General features: G+C 46.8%; 1 protein-coding gene and 1 long non-coding RNA gene across 3 annotated transcripts in view; one reads left to right on the top strand and one right to left on the bottom strand.

Moving 5' to 3' along the window:
* Window positions 1-688: 688 nt before the first annotated feature.
* On the bottom strand, window positions 689-7,547 carry LOC134758740 (uncharacterized). Of its 2 annotated transcripts, XR_010134264.1 has the most exons (4): window positions 7,065-7,547; window positions 6,327-6,665; window positions 5,075-5,305; window positions 689-1,824 (listed from the first exon to the last, which is right to left on the bottom strand). It is a non-coding gene; the product is annotated as an uncharacterized lncRNA (long non-coding RNA). The 2 variants fall into 2 exon arrangements; XR_010134263.1 differs by having other exon boundaries at window positions 6,327-7,543.
* Window positions 7,548-7,624: 77 nt separating this feature from the next.
* Window positions 7,625-17,265, top strand: part of TRAM2 (translocation associated membrane protein 2) — a 79,737-nt gene continuing 70,096 nt past the window's right edge. The window contains exon 1 of the mRNA XM_004044187.5: window positions 7,625-7,901. Coding sequence (XP_004044235.1) covers window positions 7,782-7,901 — 120 coding nt within the window. The 5' untranslated portion in view covers window positions 7,625-7,781. The remainder of the gene's footprint in view (window positions 7,902-17,265) is intronic.

Raw genomic sequence — 17,265 nt, 5'->3', positions numbered from 1 at the left:
TTTTTAGTTTAAACACAAGAATCTGTAGTACCAGATTGGAGATGTGAACTGTGCCCCAAACAAACTCAGATGATTCCAATAGGGTATGAACAAATACGTGCACCTGAGGCTGCACACATCAGGGGCTGTTTGGGTAGATGAGTTTCTAGGATTAACTTGCATGTAGAATGCAATGTTTAAATTTTTTTTAGTTTTTTGAGACAGGGTCTCACTTTGTCACCCGGACTGGAGTGCAGAGGTGCAGTGATGGCTCACTGTAGCCTCAACCACCTGGGTCAAGCTATCCTCCTGACTCAGCGCCTCCAGTAGCTGGAACTACAGGTGCAAGCCACCATGCCCGGCTAATTTTTTTTTTTTTTTTTTTTTTTAGTAGAGATGAGGTCTTGCTATGTTGCCCAGGCTCGTCTTGAAATCTTGAGCTCAAGCAATCCTCTGTCCTTGGCCTCCCAGTGTGCTGGGATTGCAGGCATGAGTCACTGCACCCAGCCTGCAAAGTTCATTAACAAATAATAAAAATATGCTAAGTTGAAATTTACATATATATTATTAAGATTCAACAGCATCTACAGCAATTGTTTAGAACTTAGACCAAAAGATTTGGAGGAGGGGAGGAAGTATTTTATTCCTAACATTGTTTAGCATGTGCAGTGCATGGTGATAATAAAAAAGCAGATCAATTTTCAGTCAATTTTAGCATTAAATCTTTTATTTTGAAATATTTTTAGGTTTACAGGAGAGTTGCAGAAATAGTAGAGAGATGTCCCACATATCTTTCATCCAGCTTACATAACCATGGTACATTTATCAAAACACAGAAATTAACATTGGTATAATACTATTAACCAAACTACAGACATTATTTGAATTTTACCAGTTTTTCCACTAATATCTTTTTTCTTTTCCAGGGCTAAGTCCAGGATAGTACATCGCATTTAGAGCTGTATCATTGCTTTAAAATTCTTCACAGATTCACAATCCCTCATTGCCTGCCCTGGGGGCTGATTACTCCCAGCTCCCCTACTCCACCTGCCTTGATATACCCCTGATTCCACTAAACTTTTGTGGTATTGGGGGTAAGAAGATCTAATGGCTTCAAGTTAGCAATGGTGTGTTAAAATTTTTTTTTTTTAATAAAAACAAAATAAAAGAAGATCTAATGGTTGTGAAGTCTCATCCTTTGGTGAAAGGTGCTGTTGAGCCTGATACAATATATTCAACTGCCAGAGCACAGACACTTCTACTTTGTCTAGCTGGAGATTCTTTAGCCAGGTACTCCTTGACAGTGACTGTTAGGTAAGCGACATTTGCAAGGTTTAAGTGCCTAGTGCACAGAAATCAGAAAGCAAGGCTTGTTTTAGGCAAACGTGCCACATATCTTGTAAGGTAAAGAGACAAAAATATAACCGGTGAAACGCACTGAAAAAAAAAAATCCTGGCATAGACACTCCGGATGCCTGCTCCACATACATTCTCCATTTTTCTTTTCATCAGAATTCTTGTTTTGTTCAGGTGAAAGGTAGCCAGGCTCTTCAAAGGAGGCTGGACTTTTTCTCAGCCTCTCTGAGGATGCATTCTTGGTAAAGTTAATCTAATCAAGTCAATTCCACTCACTTTGCCAATGATTGGTTTAGAAATGGGCATGGGATACAATCTGGCCAATAAGGCATGGGGAGAAGTCTGAGGTTTCTAGGAAAGTTTTCTTCACTCTCCAAAAGTCCCTTTCCTTCTTGTCTGAATATTGGGTCTTGTTGTTTGAGTTATTCTGTGTTAAAGGATAGAACACTTGGAGCTGTTGCAGCCACTTTGTAACCATGAGGGGTAAGCCTGCAACAAAAGCAAACAAGTTTCAAAGTGGGAGGATAGTGAGACCCTGGTCTTGGGTGCATTACTTATCCCTAGGAATAAACTAACTCTGGGCTTCTTGTTATGTGAAAAAATGAATTTTCCACTTTGGGGAAAGGACAGCTACTGGAAAGAATTCATCAACACAAAAGCATGCTGTGCTCCATGTAGATAAGGCTGGGGATAGTGGTCATTCTTACACAGCCTACAGCAACAGCGTCTCTCATTCAATCATGCATTCAACCAATATCTGCTGAGAACATAAGATGTGGGACTCTTGTGCTTTATGCTGTTAGACTATGACAGTATTCCGTGGCAGAATTCATGCCTTGAAGGATTGCACCATGTAATGAGGGGTAAAATTCATAGACAAACACACCGATTGCAGGAGGACCTGGTGCTAGCTGAGAGCTACACACAAATTGCTGTGTCGATGCCCCCAGACTAATGCCATGAAGCTTAGTGATAGAAGAGGTGCACACTCTTTATCTTGAAAGATGGTTAACATTGAGAGGTGAACAAAAACACACAGACATAGAGATTGGAAACCATAAGTTCTGTTTTGTAAAGAGGGAGTAATCTAATTTAGTTAAGAGTTGAGGCCAATTGCAGTGGCCCATGTCTGTAATCCCAGCGCTCTGGGAGGCCAAGGTGGGCAAATCTCTTGATGCCAAGAGTTCAAGACCAGCCTGGCCAACCTGGCAAAACCCTATCTCTACTAAAAGTATAAAAATTAGCCAGGCATGGTGGCACATGCCTGTAATCCCAGGTACTTTTGGGAGACTTGAACCCAGGAGGCAGAGGTTGCAGTGAGCCAAGATTGTGCCACTGCATTCTAGTCTGGGTGATAGAGCAAGGCTCCGCCTCAAAAAAAAAAAAAAAAAAAAAAAAAAAAGTTGATACAGCCGAATTGTTGGCAGCCATGACTAGGCAGGTAGAGAGGGACACAGGTGGTGCCTGCCTGACAGTGCTGTGCTTTAGGAAGCCTGAGCGGGCTGAAGTATGGTCCAGCAAAGGGAACCCTGTGCTGAGAGCCTGACTGGCTGGTCTGAGTCCAGCTTCAGCTACCCACTCATTACGTGGCCCTTGGTCATTCATGTCTCAGAACAGCTACAAGAAAGGGCTGGTAATAACTGTCTTGCCTCCCTCACAGGGTGACTGGAAAGTGCAATATAAACGTAAGGCGTTGTTATTTCCTCCACATCCAGATGGAACTGTATTCACCCATTTTTAGGTCCCTGATCCATCTCAGGAGTTTTCCCTTTTGTTCCTATTGCTGGAGCCACCCTCCAGCCTCCTCCTCAGTTTCATCACTGATCTCCCGTATCTCAAGTATTTTCAGTATTTCCCTCTCTCCTGGGTTTTTCCGCTCTGTCTCCAAATATGTTCCAATCTCAAAAATTAAATATAATTTAAAGGTCCTTCCTTAGATCTTCCATAGCCCTCAAAACACCATCCATTTCTCTTTTTCTCACAAAACATTTTTTTACAAACAGATGTTTTTACCCACCTCCTTTTCTCAACTTCTACCTACTGTTAAGCCCACTCTAATGTTCAATTAAGTGGTCTCTAAAAGCCACGATGGCTGAATCTGGGAGTTTCATCTCATTCTTGTTCTGCCTGATTCAACCTGTCCTTAACGAAATTCTTATGTCGTGGCTTCCTCTACGCCACCCTTTCCTTTTCCTCATCTTCCCCCATTCCGAGTGTCGGGGTTCACTAGGATTCTGCTGACCTCAGACTTTTTCTCATTCTCTCAGAACACTTATGTAACCTGATGACCTCAACAGTCCTACTGAAGATGAACTGAAAATACTTTAGTTGTGATTTTCCCTCCCCAAGTCCAATCCAACAGTTTCCAACTGAGCTGTCAAAGTGTTCCATGGCTCCTCAACCTCAGCTTGTTCAAAGCAGAGGCCATCTTCTTCTCCTCCCTTAAACATGCTCTTTATCTGTTATTCCAAATAAATTTTTTAATGGTCCCACCATCATTTATGTTATCCCAGATGCAAGTTCTGACTCATTCAACTCCCTTTTACTCTTACTGCTACTGTTCTTTGAGGAGTGCTAGCCAGACGCGGTGGATCACGCCTATAATCCTAGTACTTTGGGAGGTAGAGGCAGGAGGATCACTTGAGCCTAGGAGTTCAAGACCAGTCTGGGCAACAGAGGGAGACCCTGTCTCTACAAAAAATAAAAATAAATTAGCCAGGCATCGTGGTGTGCGCTTGTAGTCGCAGCTACTCGGAAGCTGAGGCAGGAAGATCACTTAAGCCCAGGAGGTTGGGGCTGCAGTGAGCTGTGATTGCACCATTGCATTCCAGCCTGGGTGACAGAGACCCTGTCTCAAAAAGAAGAGAGAAGTGTCCATTTCTTTATTGGACTGTTATAATAGTTTCCAAAGTGGTCTTCCTGTTTAAATCAGGATGGTCTTCCATACTCCTGATAGTTCTCCTCTAAAGACAGATCTGGTCATGCTTAAAAGCTTTCCATTTCTTGCCAGGCACAGTGGCTCACGCCTGTAATCCCAGCACTTTGGGAGGCTGAGGTGGGTGGATCACCTGAAGTCGGGAGTTCAAGACAAGCCTGACCAACACGGAGAAACCCCGTCTCTACTAAAAATACAAAATTAGCTGGGCATGGTGGCACATGCCTGTAATCCCAGCTACTTGGGAGACTGAGGCAGGAGAATCTCTTGAACCCGGGAGGCGGAGGTTGCGGTGAGCTGAGATGGTGCCATTGCACTCCAGCCTGGACAACAAGAGGGAAACTCCATCTCAAAAACAAATAAACAAAAAACACCAACTTTCCATTCCTTCCCATTGTTTGCAGAATAAAGTCACAATTCTTTATCACAGCATACAAAACCTGCCACAATCCAGTTCTATTTTAACTCTCCAAATTCATCTACCACTCCTTTTCTGCATTCTCTGTCAGTACCATTTGTCAGGTAAAGGCCTAGCCCAAATGACCTCCTCCCTACACCCCAGACAGAATTAGGTTACCTTTTCCTTGTACTCAGAGTGTGCATATTTCAGGTTGTTCTTAGAGTCACCATCATCACACTGAATTGTAATGATGTCTCAGTCAATTCTAAAAGATTGTAAGCTTTAGCACTGTGTATTAGCTATCTCTTGCTGTATAACAAATTATAATAAAATTTAGTGGTTTAAAACAGCAAATATTTATTCTCTCCCAGGTGCAGTGGGTCAGGAATTCAGGAGTGGCTTACCTGGCTCTGGCTCAGGGTCTCTCATGAGGTTGTAGTCAAGAGATTAGCAGGGGCTGATGTCATCTGAAGGCTTGACTGGGGCTGGAAAATCTGCTTCCAAGGTGGCACACTCATGTCTGGCAAGTCAGTGATGGTTGTTGGCAGAAGGTCTCAGCCATATGGAGGATATGCCTCCACAGGACTATGAGTATCCTCACAAAGTGGCAGCTGGTTTCCTCCAGAGGGAGTGACCTGAGAGAAAGAAAGCAGAAACCCTCAAATGCCTCTTCTGGCCTAGTCTTGGAAGTCACATACCATCACTTATGCTACATTCTATTTATTAGGAGTAAGCCACTAAGTCCAGCCCACACTCAAGGGGAGGGGAACGAATTGCCTCTTTTTGAAGGAAGGAATGTTGAAAAACTGGAGGACATATACCCATATGCCACGTAATGATATTCAGGTCAAACAACATATAAAACAGTTGTTTCATAAGATCGTAATGGAGCTGAAAATTTCCTATCACCTAGTGATGTCATAGCCACTGTAACATTGTAGCACAATGCATTAACCACGTGTTTCTGGTGATGCTGGTGTAAACAAACCTACTGTGCTGCCCCATAATATAGTTTAGTATAAATGTGTAGCAAAAGGCTGGGTGCAGTGGCCTGTAATCTCAGCACTTTGGGAGGCCAAGACGGGCAGATCACTGAAGGTCAGGAGTTCGACACTAGCCTGGCCAACATGGTGAAACCCCGTCTCTACTAAAAATACAAAAATTAGCAGGGGGTGATGGAGGGCACCTGTAATCTCAGCTACTCAGGAGGCTGAGGCAGGAGAATTGCTTGAACCTGGAAGGAGGAGGTTCCAGTGAGCCGAGATGGCGTCACTGCACTCCAGCTTGGGCAACAGAGAATCCGTCTCAAAAAATGGCAGATGACTTGCGGTCAGGAGTTTGAGACCAGCCTGGTCAACACGGTGAAACCCCCACCTCTACTAAAAAATACGAAAATTAGCCGGGTGTGGTGGCACACACCTGTAGTTCCAGCTACAGGCTGAAGCTTGAGAATTGCTTGAAGCCAGGAGGCAGAGGTTGCAGTGAGTCAAGATCTCGCCACTGCACTCCTGCCTGGGGGACAGAGTTAAGACTCTGTCTCAAAATAATAATAATAATAATAATAATAATAATAATAATAATAATAATAATAGCAGTGGGGGTAACTTAAATTCAACCATCTAAACCTATAAAGAAACCAATTGTATAAAGTCCAACCTCATAGGTGTGGCCGCACGTTGCAAATTTGAACACATCTTCACAGGTGGAAAGTCGAGGTGCTTCAGAGATCTTGATCTTTCTGTTCCTCACAAGACGAAGGTTCAACTTTGAGAAAGGTCAGTCTTGGAGTTAAATGAGGTTTAGTCCAATCTAGGCATTACTTTTTCATTTCCTTGAGAGTCAAATAAGGGAATTACAGACCCAAGACTGTATGTTAATAAGGTGGAGTGCAGATTGAGGAAGTAAAATTTCTCTAGGAACTCCATCCTGTCTCAATTACATTCCACCGCGTGCCACTTTTAAAAAATCATATTTAGAAGTGAAATAACTGTGGACCTAATAAAAAATGGAATAGGAATTAGTTTTTTTTTGTTCATTACATATTTCTGCACATCTAGAAAGTAACTGACTGCTTCATTACTGGTAGGATTAAATCCAATATTTGCGAATATAATTTATTAAGAACACCTTTTGTCCTTCCAGGAGTACTTTTAAGACTTAATATTAAATAGAAACTTTCAGTGAGAAAGTTCTTTCCTTTTTTGCTTCTTCTGTGTTTATTCTTCCACTTCTTCTGATTAATATGTAAGGTAGACTTTCGGTGAGATGTGTGTAGCTAATTAATGGTGGCATGAGGGTCCCAAAAATTACTGGGCAAAACTGCAATCATCCACCCTTTCCCCGCATTGGAGCGAAAGCTCCCCTAGGGCAGGGTCTTTCGGTTTGTTGATCTACCTGAACCGTGCCTAGCCCACTGCAAGTTCTCGATAAATACTTGAGTAATCGCCATTCACTGATCGTCCGTGCAGAGCGCTGTGGCCAGCGAGAAGGCCGGTTCGCGGCTTCCCTGCTTCCGCCGCACCCGCGCCGCCCTCAGCCCCCGGGGCCACAGCCCGCAACCCCGGGAGCATCCGGCTGCCCGGCCACCCCCGGGGCCTGCCCTTCCCGCGGAGGAAGGAACGGAGCGAGGAGTGGGAAAGCTGGGCCCACTTCCTGTCCGGGCAGGCCTGGGCGCCCGCCTCCTCCGCGGCCTGCTTTCTCCGCCGCGAGCGGCTGAGCCTCGGGCCCCGAGAATGCGGCCGGGCGCGGCGCTGGCGCGGGACGAGGAGGAGCCGAGGTCGGCTCGCCACCCCCGTACGCCTCCGCCCCGGCAGCCCGCGCGTGCCCAGCGGCTAGAGGGTTAAGCCCGCGGGGGGCGGGGCCAGGCGCGCCGAGTGCGGGCCGCGGGCTGGGCGGGGGCTGGGCGGGGGCTGCGGCCGGGGGCGGTTACGGGCGGCGGGGGCGGGCGGAGGAAGGGGGCGGGCCCCGAAGTTGTTCCGCGCTGGGCGGGCGGGCGGCTGTGGGAGAGCGGGCGGCAGGCCGGCGGGCGGACCGGGCCGGTGCTGGAGAAGTTTGCGCTGCGGTTCGTGAGCGCAGGGTGCGGGCCCCGCCGGCCGCTGCGCGCCCGCTGCCATGGCTTTCCGCAGGAGGACGAAAAGTTACCCGCTCTTCAGCCAGGAGTTCGTCATCCACAACCATGCGGACATCGGCTTCTGCCTGGTGCTCTGCGTCCTCATCGGGCTTATGTTCGAGGTGAGAGCCTGGGGAGGAGGGAGCTGGAGGGACAGTGCCCCCTGTCGTGCGCCGCCCGGCACACCCCTGCAGGTCAGCGGGCCCTCCTCTGATCGGAGGCTCCTGGCTGCCGTGTACGTTATCGGCACCCCGGCTTTGTGCACTGTACCCCTCCGGCCTGTACCCCGGCCAGCCCAGACAGCACCCCCAGCTCCGCGCCGTGCCAGCCATGCCATGCTCTGCCGCCCCCTTGGGCACTCATTGTATCCTGCAGCTCTGTCTGCAGCCCTGAAACCCCAGCCTGGCCTCGAACCAACAGCCGCGCTGCCACCGTGGCTTGACGCGTGGGGTTCCCTTTCTGGCGTCCAGGAGCCAAGCCCAGAGACTCCCAGACCCGCAGTCATTGCACAACCCCCTCTTGCCCCAAGGGGTGGCCACTAGCTCTTTTGGGCTTTTCCAGTGGGAGAGACCCAGAACCTTTTCCACTTCCTATGTGATTTTCTGGGTGTTTTGCATCTCAGCTCTGGAACGTGCTCGGATGTTCACGTGTGGCCCTGGCCCCATCCCAGCAGTGGCCTTCTGCTCTCGTCTCGCTCCCACTTTTTTGCTGTGCTCTAGAAGGCCAGTTTTTGGATATCCTTTACCACTCCGTGAACTGTCCCTTTAGATCCATCTGCGGCGACCCAGAGCTTCACCCCCTTTACAGAGACAAGAAGAGAGACAGGGATACCCTCCACTTTTTGGGGAAAGTTGATTCTCTTATAGTGTAGGAGTGGGGGGTAGAGGATGGGGATCCCACCCCCAACAGCAATGTCCTGGTGTCGGCCTCCCAGGCAGGGAGTTGTAGAAAGCCAGCAAGGGGTCAGAATTCACAAGACTGATGGGAAGGATTCCCTACTCTTGCAGAGCAAGAAAAATGTGATATTCAAAAGTGGGAAGAACTGGAGGAAGCTTGGCATGGGTTTGTTGCGGTATATCTTGTCTCAGAAGTGAGATATGTGAGCGACATTCCCCTCACTCTCACCGTGGTCTCCTCTGGTTCCTGAGACTCCTTGTCCTCCCTTCTGCGCCAGCTTGCTTATTGCATTCTCACGGTTGGGTTAGGAAGCTGTGATCATTTACAAACTTCCTTGGAGATGGAGGATGGCTTGCCTGGCTAAATTTCCTTCCCTGTCCCTCTGTCTCGGGTTCCCTGTATCTCTACGAATGACAAGGGCCCTAACTGGCTGGCGAAGCTGCCCTCAAGCTGGGAACATTCTTGTGGTGGCCAAGTCAGGGTTGGATGAATGAATGTGTCCATGGCTGGGCTTTAGGGTCTGTAGGAAATAAACGGTGGTGCTAGGACTGGGGTCTCCACTCCACTTTTTGATAGTGCTCCTTTAGTTCAGTCCCTGTCTCATTCCTCTCCCTCTCACAGCTCTCTCTAGTGGTATATTGGGTCGGGCTTGCTCCACCTTGTTCTGGGTTCTCCCCTGGAAGTGTGTGGTGTCACTCAGAGTCATATCCGTGTGTCTCAGTCCCTGTTCTGTGACTAGTCAGACTGAAAACTGACTGCAGCCTCAGTTTCCCCATCATTAAAGACGTTCATAAAACTGGTCTTCCTCACAGGGTGGTTGTAAGGTTTAACTGAGATCATATCAGCAACAAAAGCCATAACATCTCCTACCAACATGAAAAAGTCTCTTGCGCCTGGAGCCCTGTGATTATTTATCATAATAATAGCTTAACAAAATAGCAGAATTTCCTTTGCCCAGCGCATTCTCTGCTGTCTGTTTGCTGTCCTCCATTCTAAGAAGGCTCCAAGTGCGTGTCCCCAGCCTTGGAGGGTGTGGCTGGAAACATACACGTGACAGCTGTAAACCTCAAAGCCACAGGCTCTGCAGCCACGAAGTTTCTCGCATAGCCTGTGGCTCTCTCTGTCATATTTCTAGCATTTGTTAGGGTTTGTGGCCCTCCCTGTTTTATCTTTGCTCAGAAAGGGCTGCCAGCATTTGAGTTTGGTACCTACCTCCTTCCCTGGGTCTCTAGTCTTATGGAAAGTCCTGTGCATTAAACCTGCCACTCTAAAAGTTGAAAGGTGTTAAGAGCTCTTACTTCCAGTATCTGGTGAAAGAGAAAGGCCCAAGACGAGAAAAACAACAAACAAAACTACTCTTCCTCCCCCTTAGGCTTGTACTGGGGAGTGTAGCAAGGCCCCTGGTTGAAATGCCTACAGGCCCCCTTTTCCTGCCAAGTCCATCACTTCTTCCCATAGCACCTTGAACCTACAGGACCTACAGGGCAGGTGTCTCCTTCTTTTGGAGGTACTTTGTGAGATCATCAGTCTGTGCTTCTCTGGGAGAAAGAGGGCTTTGCCCTAAGCCTCCAGTAAGAAGGTCTTGTGTTCTTCTGTGCTGGGCACATGGTGGGGGCCTCACTGTCTTTACCCACCGACTAACTAACTCTCCACAGAGATAAGTATTCCTGGGGGTGGAGAGGGGGAGTTTGGAACTGCTGCCTCTATCAAATGAGAGCAGAAGCGTCCTGGATACTGTAGGTACCACAGAGAAACAAATGTGGGCATCTTCACACTCAGAGTAAAGCCTGGGGAGACGCCTCATAACCAAGCACAGGACTGGCTGGATATCACTTAGGATCTTCTGGGTTTCTCTCTGGAAGTGTGTGGTGTGCATGTGTGGGTATGTAGGGATGCATATGGTGCGATGGTAGGTGCAACTGGGGACTCACCACCCTTTTCCTAGAAGTGACGGCAGGAAGAGGTGCAAGGGGAATGGGAGAAAGGAGTGAGAGGACATAGGCTTTTGGGGTTCTGACTTGGCCCTGGCTAGGATTCCTTCATTTGGAAGCTGAGCCAGGAAAACTCAATTATAATTCTTCCCACAAAGAGCGACTCTCTTGGCCATTCCTCCTTCTGGGGACCTCTGTCGTGCCTCTGCCAATGGGCTGGGTCCCTCGCCCCTATCAGCCCACGCCCCAGGCAGCCACAGCCCTTGTGTCTGCATTGCATCCCTGCGTTGCTGTTTCCCCAACTCACTGGTCACCTCTTCTGCATTCAGGGGGCTTCTGTTTCCCCGTTAGGGACCCCAGGGCTTTAGTTCTCTGTCCCTAGGGAGATGATGACTCTAAATTCTTTCCCTTGGGATAATTTCCTTTTGAAAACACATGTGAAAGGCTGTCTCTCCCCTCACCACTCACCCCTATTGCTACCCCAATTTTGGTTTAGTTTTGAGCCATCCTGTTTCGAAGGCAGGGGGAAGCTTTTCCCCCCTGAACCCAGGTTTTCTCCCAGTCCTACAGGCTGCTTGGAATAGAGAAGCTGCTCTGTGCAGCCACAGCACTTGGCTAAAAAATGTCAGGAATGTGGAACTTTATTTTCCCCCTCCTTCCTTTCCACCGTTAAGTCTGCTTTTGGGAGAGGTGGCACAGGGGGAGTTTTCTACTCAACTCTTTGGTCTTAGGTGGAGTCTGGCCTGACCATCAACCAGGGTGTGGACAGCTGGTTGGGGGGTATGTGTGTCAGATTTGAAAGTAGCCTCCTCCCCCTCCACCTTCCCTTCTCCTTCCAGTGTCCTGTTCTGTGCCACGTTTCAAATTGAAACAGGCAGGGGAAGAGGAAAAGTCTTTCATTAGCGAATGGAGAATGAGGAAAAAGGGGGTGCACCGAAGAGAGAGGAAGCAATTTATATACTACCTTTAAAATGTCAGTTCAGGACTGAAACTTTTTTTTTTAAGCTCATTTACAGGCTCTGAAGCTGCAAAGAAATGTTTCCACAATTCTGAGCCTATCATTTGTAGGTTTGGTTTCTTTTTGGTCTGTGATGACTTAAAGGTTGAGGGACCCAGAGGAGTTCTTGGTGATGGCTGGTTTTTGCTTTTTAATTGTTTTAGAGGCAGATTTGGCAGATTTACCTTTTCTTCAGGAACCACCTTCTTCCCTGCTCCTGACACTGATTGACTTGTTAGGGTGAAATGTTTGCAGCATATACAATGGGAGCCCATTGTGTCACCACCTGCTAGTACATGGCTTCCATGGCACTGGTTCATATCCTCCCAGACATACCTGTAGGCATCATAACCTGAAATGTGGCTGCGGGTCCTGTCTGTGAATGTTAGCAGCATCATAAAACAATCCTGCTTCTATTGTGTTCATAGAAAGACGTGTGCAAATGGCACACATAATACATCTGTGGACACGGATCAACTTGAGAAGGAGTCTCGCTCTGTCGCACAGGCTGGAGTGCAGTGGTGCAATCTCAGCTCACTGCAGCCTCCGCCTCCCAGGTTCCAGCGATTCTCTTGCCTTAGCCTTCCAGGTAGCTGAGATTACAGGCACATGCCACACACCCTGCTAATTTTTGTATTTTTAGTAGAGACGGGATTTCACCATGTTGGCTAGGCTGGTCTCGAACTCCTGACTTCAGGTGATCCGCCCACCTTGGCCTCCCAAAGTGCTAGGATTATAGGCCTGAGCCACTGCGCCTGGCCTCTTTGACTAACTTCTAATGCACTTTCGAAGAAGTTCCTTTGCCAGCTTTTCTAGTTCCTAACTTTATGCGTCTCCCTTTTAGCCTTTTACTTACTCTATCCATGGTGTTCTAGAGAAGTTAGACAGAGGAAACCAAGGAGGGTCACGTACTCTCTTGAGCGCTCTTGTTCTGTGGTTGGATTTCTGTACAGATGTCTCCATGATATGAGCAACAGAGCAGAAATTTGGAGCTAGATTTTCTACTGGTCAAGCCTCAAGTGTAATCCTATCCTATGGGATGTAAGGGCACACTGATTTTTCCTGTTTCTTTCTTTGGCACAAATGTGATATCCAGAAAAGTGACATTGATTGGTTAATGACATTTTAACCCTAACTACCCAGTGAAGGCTAATATGTGTAAAAATACCCAGCACTGTACCTGGCACATGGGCACTTAATGGTCTCAACAAGTACACAGATGACTATTGGTATTGACTTCATTGGTGGGTCTGGGAGTCCACGTTTCATCCTCCGGTGGCTCATTGAGCATCCTGGCTGTATTTCATTTTAGAGATGGTATGTTTTGAGATGGAGACCTTTCCCCCAAGTTCTCCACTGCTAGCCATCTAATCTCCAAACAGACCAATCTCTCTACCCCAGAACTTCTTTTCCCCAGGGAGCCTGGTGGTGCAGCTGCTCCATGGAGAACACCTGTTTTCTCTTTGACATTTATCTTATTAGAACACAGTCCGTGGGTACTGGAGGGTCTTAGGGCTGCCACTATTAACTTTGTGGAGAAGTAAAAACCACAGGGAGACTGCCCTGCAAGTTAAATAGGTATCACTTTTCTCTTGCCTGCTCTGTTGTCTGAACCCTCAGTCACTTGTTTCTTGGGGGCACTGTCCGGACCGGTCACAACAGAGTGCCTTGGTCCCGACTGTTTGTAGAATAACATGTGTTGCTATGGTGAAAGCTTCACTCTGGCAGGCATGAGCTCCTTTTTGATCTGCTTCTTCATGGGCAGGGGCCCCAGAAATCACTCTGTGGCATAGCTGATGTACCTCTCATTCCTACCCTTATAAATGGCAAAGCCAGAGGGTTGATAAGAGCGGATTAGAGTTCCCAAATGACAGAAGTGCTTTCTAATCAGTGAGAGCGCTATTAGCAGGCTTTGGTGGGAAACTTTACTGATAGTATCTCTTAACCTTTTTATTCAGCTCTGTGTATCTGGTATCCATTGGTACCTAATGGTTAAAGAAAGGGGTGGGGGGAAACAGTAAAAGTACTAACATGGTTCCTGAACAGCCCTTCTTATTTCACAAACAGACCTTTATCTTTTATACATTCTATTACTTTGCCTTGGTATACCTCTACTGTCTCAGATGTCCCATAGTAGAGGAGAACGACACCTAACTTGGTCGCAGCTGGTTAACATTGTGAGTTAACTGTGTGGTTTAAAGAGCTTTGCAAGTGACTTGCAAAAAGTCCTTGCTTTTCAGCAGGGGAAATGGAGGCAGAGTGTGTGTGTGTCGGGGGGAGGGGGCAGGGAGGATTGGGGCAGATCTCTGAGGCCTCTGGTGAGTTTGTAGGAGCCCAAGGTTAGGAGAGGGGCTGCTCTGTGGCTCTCCACCAAGCCACGTTGCCTCGTGACGGCTTTCCTCATTTGTCTGGAGGGGCTGGCAGCACTTTACATCTGTGAAATGCTTCACTCGCCTCACCCTGTAATCGGGATGGTTTATGGGGGTTGCCATACTCATCCAGAGCCTGGCTTCTAGAGCACAGACTTGGCCAAGGACCATCCACTCCAAGTTAGAGTCGGAGCCAAAATAAGAACTCAGCAACGTCTGGCTCACATTTAGAGCTCAGCCCCAATGCTTCCACAAATGGGGTGTCTGTGGAATGTAGCCACCGGCTGCTTTATTTTTCTTTGTCTGAGTGGAATCTGTTTATTACCTGGAAGTAATGTCTGTAGGTCTTTGTTCCACTTGGAGGCTTTTCTGCCTGGAACAATTGTTGAAATTTGCATCTCCCTGAAAGAGACTACAGGGAGTGACCCAAATGTGTGTGTATATAACGTGTGAACATAAGCAAACACACAGGAGCTTTACCTACTAGTAAAGTTACTGCCTGCTGCTACCTAGCATCTGTGTAAGAAAAGATGACTCTGGCTGTTATATTTTTACTGCCCTTATCATGAAGTTAACATTGTAGCTGTAGCTCAAGGGCACATCTTTGCTTTGTATTTTATAAGTTTAAGATCTTAGAGGGAAACCTAAGAAGTCTTCTACTGTGTTTACAGAAAAACAAAATAAGACCCTCATTGGCTGGGAGATTTGCCCAGGATAGTAGAGTGAATTTTTGGCAAAACGGGGGCTAGAATCCAAGTCTTCTGACTCATCTCTGGTGGTCTTCTACAGCTCTGCCCACTGGAATTCTAGTGAATTTGAATTCCAATATTTGAATGCCAATATTTGTGTAGAAGTCTTGAAATTGAGTGCTTTGCTCATTTATTTGGCAGCTTTTTATTGAGTGCTTGAGTGCCTGTTCTGGGCCTGTGCTGAGCTCTGGGAATGCAGAGATGAATAGGTGGGGTCCCTCTTCTCAAAGAGGTCTTAGTATGGTAGCTTAAAGCTGATAGATTATTTGTGGATAGGAGTCAGGTCTTTAACTTGATGTGAGTGGCAGGTGTGTCCTCCAACTGTTGGGCCTCAACCTCGAGCCATTGCTGTTGATGGAAGGGGTGTTTTATTAAATTAAGAACTAATGCCCTGGGTGTAGTGTGGTTAGTATTCAAGCAGAAGAGTGGTGGTCACTTTTAGATACCTTGTGAGGCACAGTTTGTACCCTTATACATACGTTATTGCATAAAGGCAGTCTGTTTGGGCTGCTATGACAAAAATGCCATAGATTTGGTGGTTTAAACAACCTGCATTTCTTTCTTTTTTTTTTTTTTTTAAATGGAGTCTTGCTTTGTCGCCCAGGCTGGAGTACAGTGGTGCAATCTTGGCTTGCTGCAACCTCCACTTCCCGGGTTCAAGCGATTCTCCCACTTCAGCCTCCCAAGTGGCTGGGACTACAGGTGCCTGCCACTATGCCTGACTAATTTTTGTATTTTTGTGGAGATGGGGTTTCACTATTTTGGCCAGGCTGGTCTCGAACTCCTGACCTCAGGTGATCTGCCTGCCTTGGCCTCCTAGAGTGTTGGGATTACAGGCATGAGCCACCGTGCCTGGCCGTGCGTTTATTTCTCATAGTTCTGAAGATCAAGGTGCTGGCCTGTATTGATTGAAACCCTGGCTGGAGTTAGGAGAACTCTTCCATATGGTTTCTTAAGACTTTAAACATCAAACCCAAACATGATGTCTAATGTCTTTTTTGGGTTGGTGGAGCTGATGATTGTACCTCTGGTGTGAAGGACATAGCTGTCTGAGCCTCAGTTGCCCTGCCTTTGAAATGGAAAGAGGACTTCTTAATAAAGCCCCTGAATTTTGCAGGGACAGAGTATTGTTAGTTTAATCAGTTTGTTCCTTCATCTTTATTATATAAGTGTAGATATTCTGTCTTAGAGGGTATTTAATTTTTCTTTTTATAGAGACTTTTAAAAAGAGACTGTTGAGGGACCCAGCACTGTTATGAAGACTTCTGTGGCTATTGGAGAGGGAGAAGGACGTACCTACCTCAAGACAAAGGATAGAGACAGAACTTACATAATTATTTATCAGCTCCTTTCATGAAGGTTAAGAGCAGTCTGGGAGCTCCTGACCTGGAGGAGCAATCCCAGGATAAACAGGCTTTCCCTCCAGCAATTCCTGGAGTCCTGCAGGAAATCACAGGGCCAGCCTCACAATGCCTGGTTTCCGGCTGAGAAGAATTCCTCGGAACTCAGAGCAGAATTGGAACTTTTCAGACCCATGGTTTTGGAGTTGAGACTGTGTTTTTAGTTTGTAGTCCAACTTTGTACTTGATCAACTTGTGACCTCAATGGGCAAGGAATAACTTGTTTGTATGGATTTTGTGATTGGAGGAGGAATGTTGAAGTAAAAAGGAACAGGTGATAGTTGATTTTTTTAAAAAATAGCAGGGTTCTGGTTTGGTTATGATGGCTGGAACGTGTGCCCTTCTTTCAGAGTTCTTGTGGAATGAATTATGGCTGGTGCCAATGGAGGGCCTGCAGCAGGGAGGCGTGCAGTGAAAGGGGTGAGGACAGGGGCCTGGATTCTTCCATTAAATAGCCTTGTGGCCCATGCAAGGCCCTTCACCTCTCTGGGGCTCACCTGCTTCATGGATGTGTCAAATGTCCGGCGGCCTGGTTGTGCCTTCTTAACATGGACATGTAGAACAGGACTGGAAAATGTGTATAAAACTCAAATTACCAGTCAGAAATTGGGAGGAGAAGGAGAGAGGCACCTTTCCCCAAACCTATAGACTTAGGAGTAGTAGCTAGGCAAACATTGTGCTCCATTAGGTTAGTGGGCTCACTTCTAATCTTGGTTTCATTTATTATTTGAGTTGAAACCAGGTTCTAGCACAAATTTGGGGTTGGCATGAAATATGGCTTAGCAGAACCCATGGTGGAGAAGGAAAAAATCTGTATATTGGAAAGGAATCTGGGTTTGGCTTTGAGACTTTAAGATTGCCATCCATAATGAACAATGTTGAAGTTTCAAAACTAAATCTGTGGCAATATGGAGAATTTGGCTATCCAGACTGATTCATCCGCAGAAATTTCTGGAAAGCTACAGTTTTATAGCGCTGAAGTAAAAAGCAAAGTTGGTCTGCTGCATAGTACATTTTATTACCCAAGAAATGTAAAAGAAACATTTCTGTCATTCTTCGCCCAGCCTGGGAAATATCTACATTCAACACTATTCAACCATTTGGCCATTGAGTTTTATTTTATTTATAATCATTCAGCACATA

This window comes from Gorilla gorilla, chromosome 5, assembly GCF_029281585.2.
Source record: "Gorilla gorilla gorilla isolate KB3781 chromosome 5, NHGRI_mGorGor1-v2.1_pri, whole genome shotgun sequence".
Taxonomy (NCBI): Eukaryota; Metazoa; Chordata; class Mammalia; order Primates; family Hominidae; genus Gorilla; species Gorilla gorilla.
The sequence above is the reverse complement of the archived record's forward strand: the minus strand, read 5'-3'. Positions and strand labels throughout refer to the sequence as shown.